This window comes from Cupressus sempervirens, chromosome 10 (assembly GCF_028749045.1).
Source record: "Cupressus sempervirens isolate cs-2001-9-10 chromosome 10, ASM2874904v1, whole genome shotgun sequence".
NCBI classification, from domain to species: domain Eukaryota; kingdom Viridiplantae; phylum Streptophyta; class Pinopsida; order Cupressales; family Cupressaceae; genus Cupressus; species Cupressus sempervirens.
The window spans coordinates 950892794-950908255 of record NC_143127.1 but is presented as its reverse complement, the minus strand read 5'-3'; the positions used below and the strand labels follow the sequence as shown (position 1 = coordinate 950908255).

General features: G+C 31.7%; 1 protein-coding gene across 5 annotated transcripts in view; it reads right to left on the bottom strand.

Moving 5' to 3' along the window:
* LOC149537123 (uncharacterized) overlaps positions 1 to 7436 on the bottom strand; it is a 174122-nt gene extending 166686 nt beyond the window's left edge. For all 5 annotated transcript variants that reach the window (XR_016357018.1, XR_016357017.1, XR_016357019.1 and 2 more), the window contains exon 1: positions 7231 to 7436. Coding sequence is in view for 1 of the 5 variants with exons in the window: in XM_089804600.1 (XP_089660726.1) it covers positions 7231 to 7258 (28 nt within the window). In the remaining 4 variants the exon portion in view is untranslated. The remainder of the gene's footprint in view (positions 1 to 7230) is intronic.
* Between the last annotated feature and the right edge of the window lie 8026 nt (positions 7437 to 15462).

Here is a 15462-nt window from a genome sequence, read left to right as displayed (position 1 = left end):
AGATGATTGGAACCCTAAATGATAAAGTGGTATTAGAACCCTAATTGAATCCGTGGTATTGGAAGCCCCATTTGAATCAGTGGTAACAAAACCCTAATTGAATCCATGGTATCAGAAGGCCTAGATGAATCCGTGGTAGCGGAAGCCCTAAGTGAGATAGCAGTATCAGAAGCCCTAAATGAACCGAAGGTAAATGATGCCCTAATTGATACAGTGGTATGTGATGCCCTAATTTAAAATATAGTGGTATTTATTTTAAGATAGCAGTTTGTAGATGATAATCATCATATGAAATTGTTATAGTGTATTTGTGGACTAACCCGAGTGGTTGCAGAAGCATCCCTAGTTTGATTCGAACTTAGTTTTTCGAGGTATGTGGTTTTCAATTTCTGTAGTAATATCATTTGATGGTAATTCAAGTTTTTAGTTAAGAAATTTCATATAACTATTTTTAACGGTAAATCTTATTCACATGAACATGAATGATATAACTGTCCTCCTACGAAAACGAAGTAGTAATTGTATTCCTTGAGTATGATGAATGATAAATTAGACCCGGGAAAACTGGATGTTACAGACAACGGATCTACCAAATTATCTTCTTGATAGAAACAAAGAATTGCAAATTGAAGAACTTGTCTTTGACAACTTGAATATGTTCACAATGTTGACTTGTGTAGCTCTAGAAAAACAAAAATTAAAGATAATGAGCTAATTTGTATAAATGCCCCAAATACGGTATGAACTGCACTAGAACAATTGTTAGATGATAAAACTACGTTCAAGATCAAAGAAAAATTTAGTAGCCTTACTTTGTGAGAAACTTTGATGTTGATGCTATTCAAGATTGGACTGCCAAATTGGAAAAATATTTTCCTATAAGCAATTCTCAAATTTAGAGAAAATTACATTCAACCTATTGAAAGTCAAACCTCATTTTCAACAATGTTGTGAGGCTAGCTTGTTGGTCAACTAGAAATCAAGAAAACTCCATTTTGATAAGGTGGTGAAGATCAATCCCACCTAGGAAGATTTTGAATCCATCAAAGAAAAATATTTTGTTGAGGATACATATGGAAAAAAGTGCATTCAATAGCAACTGCTACAGTAAAAGGACAAATCAGTACAAGATTACACCAATACTTTATATGCATTGTTGGGAAGCTCAACATATAAGACTTTTAGAAGCATCAAGGTGTTGAAGCGGCTTTCACTACGCTAATTTGCCCACACTCAAGTGACAAGTAAAAAGGAACACAAGCCCAAAGGTAACAAAATTCCTTTTGTAAGCGTGAATCCAAAAGGGACACAAAAGAAGTAGGTTCAAATGGAAATCAAAAAAGGATTTCTTTCCCACGAAGGCAAACACCAAATAAAAATGTAAAGAAAACCCAGAAGGATACTAGCATGCAATGTGAAGGTTCATATGGAAGCAACAAAGCAAGGATACTTTTCGACAAATGCAAACACCAAATAAAAATGAAGCCCAAAAGGATGATGTTGTGTTAAACCCACAAGAGCCCATGGCACAACCAAAAGAATGGTTGTGACAAGGACTTTTTTGGCATTCTTGGTAGCTAGAGATAACGGCAACCTTACAACCTACAGATCTGTTTGAGTGGAAAGAGGAGGATCCATATCATTAATGTAGACCCACATGCCACTATTACAATTATAAAGATCATTTTATTAGAGGGTGAGTATCTATTCCAATCACAGATATGGGTGAATGCTAGATGAACCTACCAGGTTTGTCAAAACAATAATGAGGTTGCACTACAAACAACATTCAAGGAAAATAAATTCATGGTATTCAACAATGTTGTCTCTCCAATTCAATCAAGTTCTTCAAACATATAGTAGTCTATGACCTAGCACTTGTGGAGGTTTGTCGACTATAGTTTAAAAACTCTAACTTGGCAAAAACTCAAAAAAAATTGGCAATCAAAACAGTTACGTAAGTACACAAAATAAACTTTAAAATGTCATGAGATGCATAAAGAACAAAAATAGAGAATGGAAATCTATTTTGATCATGGTACAATTGCTCTAAATTAAGATTGACTAGGCAAATCAAAAGTATAAATAGAATCGAATTGCTCAAGATTTAAACAATAGTCTAATAAACCATTGAAAATCCCATCGAAATAGAGAAAAACATTTAATTAGTTGTTTCAAGCCAAATAAAGGGAAAACGGGGAAAAATATTATTTTTGTTATTTCAAACTAAATAAAGGGGAAACCTTTGGTGCAGCGCAAAACAGTTGTTATGTTTTGCTTTTTAAAACCAAAGTGGAGGTCTGGGAGCTGAAGCCCCAAGCAAGGTCAAGTAGAGAAGCCTTCATGGTGCACTTCATTTTTATAAATTTTATACTTTTAACAAATTTTTGATAGATCCTTTCAATCACTAAACCATTAATTCACGCTGCAATGAAAACAAAAATCACAAAAACAACATGGTTTTGTCAATGGTCTGAAAGTTTTTTTGGTGGAACGTTATGAGTTTTAGGCAAGACTTAAGTAGCTCGTTAGTTTATGTGCAGGACTCATCATACAAGTCACTTGCAAGCAACTAGACCTGCAGATTTATCCATGAGTTATGTGCTAACTTGCCATGTTTGCAAGCTATGCCTTTAATGACTCACTTTTTGGGGCATTCAATTTATTTATTTGTATTTATTTAATTTTTAATTTTAAAACAATGTAAACCTCTAAATTCTCGGGACAGCAAATTGCCAACAGATTCAATAATTTTTTTAATTTATTTATTAATAGCTTATCATTGGAAACACCCAATTATTTTGTTTTTTTATGAACATTGCAAGTCAACAATGTAACTAGCCACTACCTGCTAAGCTAAAAACTGTGCAAGTGTGGCAAACACCCATAAAGTAACCAATGGTGCTACTATGTATTTGAATGTGTTTAATATACTAGATTCTTGCTATATTTGGCTTGTTCTTCTAGAATCTTAGTTTATGGTCGTTTCGGCTTTCTTTTTCCTCTTCATCAGTTCTATTTTCAAAACATCTTTATTTAGACATCTTTGATTTTTACTTAACGTTTTCTATAGCATCTATAAACTCTATTTAAAAGTGTGTATTGTTAATAAAATCTATTCCACTTTTTCAAGTTTCATGGTATCGGAGTAGGTCGGTGGGATTTCATAAAATTTGGCACCCTCTTCTTCTTTGGAATTTTTTTCCAATTCTAGATATTTGGTTTTTTATTTTTTTAAATAAAAATTGTTTAGGGTATTTTATGATAATTTTTTGGTTCATCTTCAAAGATTTTTTCTAAAAATCACAAACCTGGTCAAGGGTTTTGATCGCGCAATTTCTTGGTTTGAGCAGAAGTCTTTGATTTTTGAGGGTTCCATGTACTTGCATGTTGTTTGCATATGTTGTTTACCATACAAAGTCACATGCTTTATCACATGATACTTTAACTAAGGGATTTATTAGTGTTTTCCCTTAAATATATTATGATGGATTTTCATAGTTATTTCCTTAAAAAGATATTGATGGACTTTTATAATTTTTCCCTTAAAAAGTTTATTTAGGGGTTTTAGATAATTTTTTCCTTTAAAATAAACTTAGAGGATTTTAATAATCTTTCCTCAAAATTTATTTGATGGATTTTAATAGTTTTCCTAAAAAAGGTTTTGGTGAATTTTCATTATTTTCTCTTCAAAAAAAAATTTGGTGGGCTTTACTGTTTTCCCTCAAAAACAAAGTTTTGTAATCCTGGATCCATGTTTTGGATTTTGAGTTTGGTTTTGATTGATTTTTCTCATCAAAAATCATTTATGGTTTCTATCGTTTGTGAAGCTCATGTGGGATATTATGTCAACTATCTTTGATTCAGGGTTTTTACCAATTTTGTTCGAAAAAATAATGCTTTGCAAAATTCAAATTATGGTGTTTTACAGTCAGTCTTGGAGCGTTCTACTCATCTGCTATAGTTTGGATGGTTTACCAATTTTTCCCTCAAAATCATGGTCGTTGTTCACAGTGTTTGTTTATGGCTACAAAGAAGGCCAGCTTGGTTATCCAACATCAAGTTGAATACTTTTGTGATGATTTTGTTAGAAAGTAAAATCCACCAAGATAATTAAGACGGGGGGGTGAATCAGTTATCCAATCATTAAAACATTTATATTAATCCTTAACCATGAGCAATATAATCAGCAACCATAAGAAGATACACCGCCAAATATGTTAACTAGGGAAACCCTTGATCAAAGGGAAAACCCCAGTAGGGATGGTACCCACAAAATGGTGTACTAATATAAAAGTTCCTTGCAAGAGGATGGACTTTGTTAGGAGTCAATGAAATACATTCAATACATATCAGTCCATGTTAAAAGACTTTGAATCCCTGTTAGGAGTTGTAGAAGGCAGAAGGACCCACTGTCCAAACAGCTTCAAGTGCAAGACCACCGAACTCACTATCCAACTGATATCTGTATAATTCCTTGCAGAATAATAGAAATGAATAATCTCAAACTCCTTTGTCTTTTTTACCGAACCAATCCTCTTTTGATCTCAATACCAGATCACCAAGTTCACATCCAATAATCCCTTGGATCACTTACTAACATTTACCAAATACTTTGCATATCACACTTGAACACACGCTTACATCTACCATTTCATCACAAGAAAAATAACCTTTTTTTATAACATATCATCAAAATAATTCCTTGAGTCAGCTTTGAGGCTTTCTCAATTAATTATAAAAGAACCTCATAAAGATGTTATAACTATTTTACAATTATACAACACTATTGGCTCACAGTCTGTACAACTTCTCATACATGTGACTTTAACCTTGTGCACTTGATGACGTCATTATCAGGTTGTCTTTTGTCACTGTCTAACTTTACTCATCACGATTCTATCCCTGTTAAGAGATACAATCCAAACATCAGAAACCACTTCTCAGCTACTCTATCTGTACACTGTCCTCTGTAATTCCTAATTAACTCTTGCATGTCTTTGACTCTTTGTACATGCACTGTCCACTTCATTGGGACACAATGTAGAATATGTTCTCAACTGTGCATGACCTGATCATCAATATACAATCTGCACGACCTTGTTCTTTGTTTGTTGCTCTGCTAGTCTTCACAAAAACAATACTATGTTGATATCAATGACAAACACAGCCATGAATGTAACATGTCAATCATGCTATCCATCTATCCAATGCTTAGGATACTGCCCCAAAAAAATATCATCAGCATTCATACTAACAGATTTCTAGTCAGCAATTTTGGAGATTCTAGGAGGGTTAGTGGAAGAGTCAGTGGTAGGCTCTACTCTCTTGTTGCAAACCATTTTGCAGAAAGTGACCATCTTCCCCAAATGTTTCCTAGGCTACTCTTGGTCATTGACATTCTACAAATCCATGGAGGGTCTCAGCAGCAGCAGAATGTTCTAAAGGATTTGAAACTACAAGACACGTATTGTCTTCTGTAGGATAGTTGATAAAATGACCATTAGGGGGAGAGGGTATTAGAATATTTTTAGTGTCCTAGATTCTTGTTATATGACCATTAAGGGAGGGTATTAGAATATTTTAGTATCCAAGATTCTTGATATATTTAGCTCATTCTTTTAGAACATTAGTTGCTTAACGTTTTTTATAGTGCTTTTTAAAGTTTCTCTATGATTGTAATGAATGAGAACTCAGAATATGCCAACCAGATCTTCAATTAGACTTGGGAAACAATACATTAGACAGGAGCTATGTTTAGAAGAATTGTTTCTTTGTTTATGTCATATGTGTGCTCTGCTTCAAAAAGTAAAATTATAAAATCAAACACAACAAATTCAGCAATATTTGTTTCAACTTAATGTTTAGCCTAAGTAGGGTTTTCTTGGTTGTTAGTGGAAATTCAACAATCCATCCATTCAAAAGCAATATATGTTAATGACTATTCCTAGAGCCTCGGGGTCTTTTAACAATCACAGATGTAAAATCCTTCCACCACATCCTTTGCTCACAATACATGCAAGGTGTAAAAGTCCAGCTAGAAAGATATAGTCAGAAGTCTCTTCCTATTGAGAAAACTATAAAATCAGATCTTCAAAACTGAAAACCTGCAAATGGACCTTGGAAATATATCCATGGGAATTTTTTGACTCTTGAATGTGTCTGTGCCAAAACAGGGGCCATTATTTGGCCTAATAGTGTGTTATCTGCGAAGACGAATTGTTTTCGGTTTTCCTTTTTCGTTTCTTCAAATTCAAAAATCCAGGCATTCCTAAGTGACGTTTAGAACTGTTTGTAGAGATTTAGTTTTAACTTTTAACAAATATGAATATATATATATATATATATATATATATATATATACAAAATGGCATTGCATGCAGTGAATTTTAAAGTCCAAAAGTCTGGCCAGAAAGACATAGTCAATAGCCTCCTATCCATACAACCTTTTCTAAAAAGCAAAACCTCAAACTTAAAACCAGGGTTTTAAATTGAATTTTCCGGGAAATGATTTTGTGAATAAGAACACGGGTTTTTGGAAACGCCGTATCTAGCAATCCATGAGGCATTATTAATAAACTAACAGATTCTCTACAGTAACAAGATATGTTTCATTTTTTTCTGCAAAGTATGTGCAGAATGTCTCAAAAGTTTAATTTCGCTTTAATATCTGGCCACGAGAGCCGACCTTAAAACTTCTGTCAGAGATGACAGAAAAAACTCCGAAAGTCATAAAACTGTAACTCGGGGCACCTCTGCTAGGGAAACTTCATGAAATTTAAAGAAAAAAGCGGCAGGCTCCAATCAGATGACGTTATTTTAATAACAAACACAGCAGTATGTAAAGCTTTGTTTTTATGTTTGCAGAAAATCAACAGATCATCCCTCTAGGAGTAAAATATGTGTTCATAAGTATTAATACAGCATTTTCAAGTAGCAGAGGTAAGATGTAAAGGTTGGAGAATGGGCTACATTTGACTCAAAAAGGAAGTGTCTTAACTAAACTCAAGCAAGCATAAGGTTAGAGAAATCCTAAACTCGAATCTTAAAAAAATCAAATAAATATCGCACTATAAATTGAAAAAGCTAGCATCCAAAATAAAAACCAGGGTATCAAAATTGACGACGAAGAAGGGTCGATACTTGAAAGTTAAAAACATTGGACCATATATTGTCATTCGCAAAGGAAATGTGACGATAGAAGCTATATTTAAGAGAGTAAATGCGAACCTTTGATTCCTGACGGAAGATGTTCCATAGTTTAGCAAAAAGCTACGTAAATGCTGTTCTGATGCCCTGCACTTCCACCTTGTCAATTAGTCCGTATGTTTATCCTCATTTTCTCTCTGTATTTCTACCTCTATTTTTTCGGCACCAACTGCAGGGATTTGTCAGCACCGTACTCAAACTGGTCTGCCATCTGACAATGACTGTCAAATCAGTTGCAATGGGTTAAAAAAAAAAATTAACTTTCCATTTATATATTTTAATGCTGATACCTTTCTAAGTGAAAATTTAAAAAATATATCCATATATGCATCTTTCGCATTATTTACTTACTATATAAATATTTTTTTAAAAATATTTTAAATTATTTACTTAGTATATGATATACCGTTGTATAATATATTTAAATATTTAAGTTTTGTATTTTATAAATTTTATATTTACTAAATATATTATTAAATATAGTTTTTATATTGTATTGTTTATTTGTTTCTAAAATATTATTTAATTTTGTGTATAAATTTTATTATTTTTTTCAATGATTTGAGATATAGTAATAAAAATTTTGGGCTCAAATTAATATAGATTTGTATTAAATTTTAAAATTTTAAAAATTTAATATACTTTTCTTATTATGATTTTAACATAGAGATTTTACATTATAGATCACTTTTAAAATAGTGTTATTGTATTTGCTAATTGATGATTACTATCATCTATCAATTAAATGTAAGTATTTCTATTTTTTAATTTAGTTTTAAATGTTTATGTATGAGATTTTAAGTTTTAAAACTATTAAAATTAGTTTACATTAATTTGGTTTTATTTTTTGAAAAAAAAAAAAAATTATATGATTTTTTTTGTTAGAGGCCTAATATATGTGCTCCTATATCATTTTTAGTCATGTTTGTTTCTATTTTCAACATTTTTTAATTCAATTAAATTGGTTATATTTTTAAAAAAATCACAATCAATTCTAGTTATATTTCACATAAAATATAGGTTTAAATCAATATAAATTAATACTAAACCAAATAACTTAAAAGATATTTAATACAAATAATGCTTGTCAACAATAAAAAATAAGTAAATTTATAATTATCTTAATTTTATATTTATAAATTAAGAAATGAATTAATAAAATATTAAGTTACCATAAGTGTATATATTTAAAATAATATATATGTTAATAAAATTTAGAAACCCTAACTTATATATTTTTATTTATTTAAATCAATTACAAAATAAATTAAGAAATCACATTATCCTAATTTATTTTTTATATTTAATTATTTTTTAAAAAGTTAAATTAGTGTCTTAATATATTTTAAATTAAAATAATAAAATTTTAAATTTAATTTTTTTTAATATTTATATACTAAGTAAATAATGTGAAAGATACTAAGTAGATATATGGATATATTTTTTAAAGTTTGACTTGGAAAGGTATCAAGCTTAAAACATATAAAGGGAAAGTTTTTTTAAAAATATTTTTTACCCATTACAATTGATTTGACAGTCATTGTCAGATAGCAGACCAGTTTGAGTATAGTGCTGACAAACCCATGCATGTCAAGGGACAGCGAGAAGCATGGCATTCAGTGCAAATAAGTTGCACCGTAGCTAGTGCTTACTTTTTCCCCCTTCTTACAGTTTGTTTTTCTTCTTTGGCGCCAGGAGAATGTATCAGCTTAGCCAAAGTAGCCTCAGTGGCAATGGTTAGTGAGGTCTCTTGTACATCATATTGTATCATAGTTTCACATATGTTGGAGTAATTCAATCTCATTATGGAAAGAACTCCAACCGGCAAAAGCAAAAGTGAAAACAAGTGCCACATAGTGCTTCTTAGTACCTGCCTTTGCCTTTAGCTTTTATATATTCATTAACATTTATTTTAATAAATTTATTGTAATATATAATATATTTTAATTAATAAAAGTATTATATAATTATAATTTTCTATAATAATAATTGTATTCATAAAGAATTTATTATTATAATTAACTTAAATTTTATTTATAAATATAATTATTGATATATATGTTGTATTGCATATATATCATATGATATTATTATATTGTAAATAAATTATAGTATAAAAATAATAACTATAATAATATTTTTTTAAACGATTGTATAATACAAGTATATTTTTATTTTAACAATTAAATAAATGACAAAAATTATATTAGAGCAAAAATAATATTAAAAGTATAAAAATTTAAAATAATGTACTTACAGTTCATAAAATCCAGCCAATATAAGACTTATAGTAAAATATTTTCTAAAAATTATAAAGTCAAAAATCTTGCACCTATGTTATGCACAGTGTATTAATTTGATAAGAAAATCTAAAAATATTAATTCTAAGTTATAGAAATGAAAAAAATATTTAATCACTCATTAAAGTGCGAAATTCAAAAATCATCACAATAGTACTTAGCCTACCCATAAGTACTAACAATAAATATATAGAGAGGTGCAATGGCTTAGCTATGCTAGGTAGGGAATTGTATGAAAGAAGACGAGGCATAGGACTCCATTGGTAATAAATTTTAGTGTAGGTACGTCTGCATGTGTAAGTTGTGAGGTCATCTAATCAAAGTTGAAATTTGATAGCCTTTCAACCATCATGTGTTTAATGTGTTTTGTGCTAAATACATATTAATGGTTTTTTGGCCATGTCTTGGGTATACAAAGGTTTTTTTGACAAATCTTATATGGTTAGAAAGCTCTTCATCATGATGGTGTAGGTTATTTGTACTTTTGATGCAGTATGGTTACCTATTTTTGCAGTCAAAGCCAAGGGTTTGTTTTTGCACTTCGAGAGACATATCTTGAGCATCCAAACTCCATTTTTTAAAAACTTTATATCATAGGAAAGTTTGTTCTACACTATTTCCAATGATGTTTTTTCTTCCAAATTCTATTAGAGGTACATTCTATTTAGATTCTTGCAGTTTTACAGTCTAGTGATTATCTTGGTTGTTTTTTAGGTCTAGGGACCATTTTTGTTACGTGGGATGACTCATCTTGGGTTATACTCTCTATTGTACTAGCCTTATGTCTCTTTTGATTTTTGTTGACATATTTTATAGCATTTTTTTGCAAATGCATTGAGATAAAATTTCACTCTATTACATTTCAAGATTGTGTACATCTTTGTGTCTTGTTGTACTCACACAACATTATAAAGTGCCATGGGGCATTTCATGTTGGCCATTTTCACCATCTTTATTTATCAAATGAGTGTTCCTTCCACAATATTAGCCCCATGATGTGTTGATGACACGTGTCTTTATAGGTGTTTCTACTTCTTCTACACTCTTAATGTTCCCAATTCATTATGTAGGAATTTATGCATTCAGTTTAAGTGTACTTGTCTTACCTCTCAACATTATAGGGGATTCTATCAATTCTATTATTTTCTTGGTTTGATAGAGTGAGCTATGTATTCAGTATTTATTCATATATACTATAAGTGAATGCAGTTGTTGTTGTAATACCCTCAAATTGGTCTCCTAAACTATTTTTCCACTAAACCCCTAAATCAATCCCAAAGTCCTAAAATCACTAGGCATTTCTAGTCCCAGTTGATGCTACTTGATTTGAATATCAATTGCATAAAATTCATAAATTGTAATAATCATTTAAATCTCCAAATATTTAATTAAAGTTGGCAAGCTAAATCACTTTAATTAATTAATTAATTATAAAGTTCTAACACTTTCTTTTAAATTAGTATACTTTAGCCCATAATACATGATAGTGTGATGCAAGAGCGTCTTGGGTTGCCTTACTATTGTGCTCATGTTTGTTCATTTTGCAATTTTTGGTTGAGTTCCTATTTTGGCTGAGTTCCTGTAGTGTTGGTCGAGTTTTTGTTTTAGCCAAGTTACTACACTATTGGTTGAGTTCTGATGGTTGTCGAGTTCCTTTATCTTCTGAGTGGGCTTGGCATATTTTCTGATGCTCGGTTCCTTGTTTGAGTGAGTTTGTTTGTATCTAGTTCTTAGTTAGAGATGACTTGTTTATTATATTTGAGATGTAAATTTAATGTAAGGATTGTTCATTAGGATTCATACTAACCATTTTGAGGTTGAATTTCTCTTACGCAAAGATCTAGAATCTTCTATAAGCCATTTCAACAAGTATAAGTGGTGAGCCTAGTTTAGGTTTAGCACTATGAGATAAAGTGAAAGAATTGTAGAAGTTAGCCAGCTAGAATCAGGATATCTAATTACAGTTGTGTCATGTTGGATGCATTTTGATATATATTGATCATTGTGTAACCTAGAAGGCCTCACAGTCAGGCATGTTGGTAGATCATTTGATAAGTCAATAAGACATTTGATGTTTCTCTCTCTCTTTGGTGTTGTTCTCTATGTTTTGCTTTCATTGTCTTTACTCAGTGAGGTTTTTGGACAGTTAGGTGTGCCTTTGGCCCTAATTCTCCATACATGCTCATGTCATGTGGTATTAAAGCATAGTTTTTTTGGGGATTAGATTGCACGTGGACCCTTAGATCTTGGTTGTAGGATGATAGATCTAAGGATTTGACCTATAACTTGCAGATGGTTACAATCTTGCAAGAACCTGTTTGTCAAGATGGTTAAGGGAAGATGAAATATTGATAATGCCATAGTGGACATGTTGAGATAGAATACAACTAGATTAGATGACATTGAGAGAACCAAAAGGAGAGGAACACATCTTGATGATGAAGTAGTGGCACCAAACCCTAATCTTAAGCATGAGGAGGATCAATATGAGGAAATATTGTTGAGAGTTTTGTCTAGGAAATGTTTGAAGCTTGTTGTTGAAGTTGTTCCTTACGATGGCATATTGGATACTAATGTTGCATTGAATTTTATCTTTGATATGGAGAATTTATTTGAGTTTGAAATTACTCCTAATAATAGGAAGGTGAAAATTGCAATCACTTGGTTGAAAGGTCATGCCTTATTGTGGTGGGAGCATTTGCAAACTAATAGACAAAGAAGAGGAAAAGAAAATATCAGAATGTGGTTGAAAATGGTGAACAAGGTGAAGAAGAAGTTCATTCTCGTTGATTTCCAAGTTAACTTGTTGAGGAAGATGTAAATTTTGAGATAAAGGGACATGACTATGAAGGAGTACACTAAGGAATTCTATATATTGAACATCAAATTTGGACATGTTGATGATGAGGTTGAGAAAGTTGCAAAGTATCTGAATGGTTTGAGATTTGGAATTCAAGATGAAATAAGTTTTTTGAAATTGGATAGTGTGGAAGAAGCATATCAATATGCCTTGAAAGCCAAGGAGATCTTGACAAAGAAGCATGAATAATGTCAAAGAGGTAGAGGTGGTAGATTTCATAGAGGCAAAGATAGATCGTATGGATAAAGTGATAGATTTGACAATGTTGTTCAAGATAAGGACAAAATTAAGTGGACAAGTGAAGACAAAGGTAAGACTAAGTGCAAAGGTGATAGTTCTTACTGAGGAAGAGGTAGTTCTTACCAAGGTAGTTATGGAAGAGGAGGATTTAGTGGTAACTACTTTAAATGTGGTGAAGAAGGACATTGACCCTTTGAATGTAAATATTCTGAAAGGAAGAATGAAGGTAGTAATGGCCAAAATGTTGTGATACAAGGAGCTCTTGAGGGTTCACCAAGTGGACCTAAGGTTGGAGAAAACATTATGGTAAGGAGAAATTTGTGTAGTGAAAGAGTTGATGAAGAACATTTCTTGAGGAGAAGTCTTTTCAAAACCAAATGTAAGATGGCTAGGAAATGTTACAAAGTAACCATTAATGGTGGAAGTTCAACAAATTTGGCATCTGAGGAGCTGGTTACAAAGTTTTAGTTGCAGAGTTTGAGACACCCTAAATCCTATCATGTTTCATGGATCAAGGATGAACATAAGTTGTTGGTAAGTGAGCAATGTGTTGTGAAATTCAAGATTGGAAACTACTCTAATGGAGTTCTACGTGATATTATGGATTGTTGTCATATTTTATGGGTAGACCTTGGAAGTATGATAGACATGTTGCGCATGATAGTAGATTGAATCAATATACTCTTTGGGTGAATGTAGTGAATAATTTATTGTTGCCTTTGATTGAAGTTCTAGATGAGGTAAATTGTACCAATGTTATAGTTTGTATGGTTAATGGTAAATAATTTAAGAAGGACATGAAGAGAACCAAGTTTTTTTCTTTGTGATTCCTAGAGGACCAAGTTGTGCTAGTAATAGCCAAGTGACATAAAATAGTAATGACTGAGTGATAGAAGGCAGTAGAGGTTGAGTGACAACAAAAGATGATAGTATTAGCTAAGTACCAGCAGAAATGAATTTTTTTTCTTGAGGAGTACGAGGAGATTGTTGTAGAAGATATACTTAATGGATTACCACTAGTAAGAACTATAAGTCTTTGTATGAATCTAATTCCTGGAACTAGTTTGCTAAATAAAGCACCATATAGATTGACACCTACTGAGAATGAAGAACTTGATATGCAAGTGTAGGAATTGTTGCAGAAAGGTTTGATCAGAGAAAGTTTGAGTCCATGTATTGTACCTACTATATTTCCACTTGAGAAGAATGGAGAATGGAGAATGTCAATTGATTTCAGAGCTATTAACAAAATAATAGTGAAATATAGGTTTCCTATGCCAAGGATGGATGACATAATGTATTGTTTGAGTTGAGAAAAATACTTTACCAAGATTGATTTGAAGAGTGGTTATCATCGTATCAGAATAATAGAAGGCAATGAGTTGAAGACTGCTTTCAAAATAAGGATGGTTTTTATGAATAGTTGGTAATGCCTTTTGGTTTGGCTAATGCATTGGGTACTTTCACGAGGTTGATGAATGAGGTTCTAAAGAAATTATTGGGAAAGTTTGTAATTTTGTACTTGGATGATATTCTGATATTCAGTAAGACTAAGGAAGAACATCTTGAGCATATTAAGCAAGTGTTGTAGAGGCTAAAAGATGAGAAGTTGTTGATTAAATTTGAAGAAGCACTCCTTTATGCAAGAGGAGATTGTATATTTGGGATTTGTGATTTCAGATGATCATTTGAAAATGGACCCTAAGAAAAAGAAATTTTGAAGTGGCCTACACCTAAGAGTATGGGTGAGGTAAGATTACTTCATGGTTTGGCTAGTTTCTATTAAAGTTCATAAGGAATTTTAGTTCTATTTATAATGCTATAACTGAGATTATGAGAGGAAATAAAAAGGATTCCAAGTGGACACATGGAGATGACACTTGAGTTTTGAGACTTCGAAATAAAAGGTTGTCGAGTTACCTATATTAGCTTTTCCTGATTTCAATAAGGTATTTCAAGTTGAGTGTGATGCAAGTGGAAGTGCAATAGGAGATGTGTTGAGTCAAGAAGGTAAAGCTATTTCTTTATTTAGTGAGAAGTTGAATGATGCTAAGAGGAAATACTTTGTGTATGATCTAGAGTTATATTCCATTGTTCAAGACTTGACAAAGTGGAGATATTATTTGATTACTAAATAATTTGTGTTGTATATTGATCATGGGGCTTTATAGTACTTGGGAAGTCAACATAAATTGAATCAAAGACATATGAAGTGGGTTGAGTACTTGTAGAGTTTCACATTTGAGATAAAACATAAAAGTGGATTTATTAATCAAGTTCTAGATGCATTGAGAAGAAGACATTTTTTATTGAGAAAGATGAAGATTGAAGTTCTTGGCCCTTTGATGAAATGAGGGAGTTGTATGACATTGACCCTTATTTTTTTAAGGCATGGAGAGAGTTCAAACCACCGAATCTATTAGATCAATCAAGTAAGTATGATGAGTATTTTATTCAAGAAGGTATGTTATTCAAAGGGATTCAATTTTATATACCAAGAAACTCTATGAGAGTTAATTTGATTAATGAAAAGCATTGTGGTGGATTGACTAAACACTTTGGAATTGATAAGACATTGAGTTTTCCTAAAGACAAGTACTATTGGCCACAAATATATAAGGATGTTCTGAAGTTTGTAAGGAGTTGTGGAATTTGTCAAGTTGCAAAAGGAGTGAGTCAAAATGATGGATTGTATACACCTATTTCCATTCTTGAGAAACCTTGGAGTGACATTAGCATGGATTTTTTTCTTGGCTTACCAAGGAGTACAAGAGCATATGATTCCACATTCATTGTTGTGAAAAGATTTTGTAAGATCACACATTTCATACCATGTAAGAAGATATTAAATGT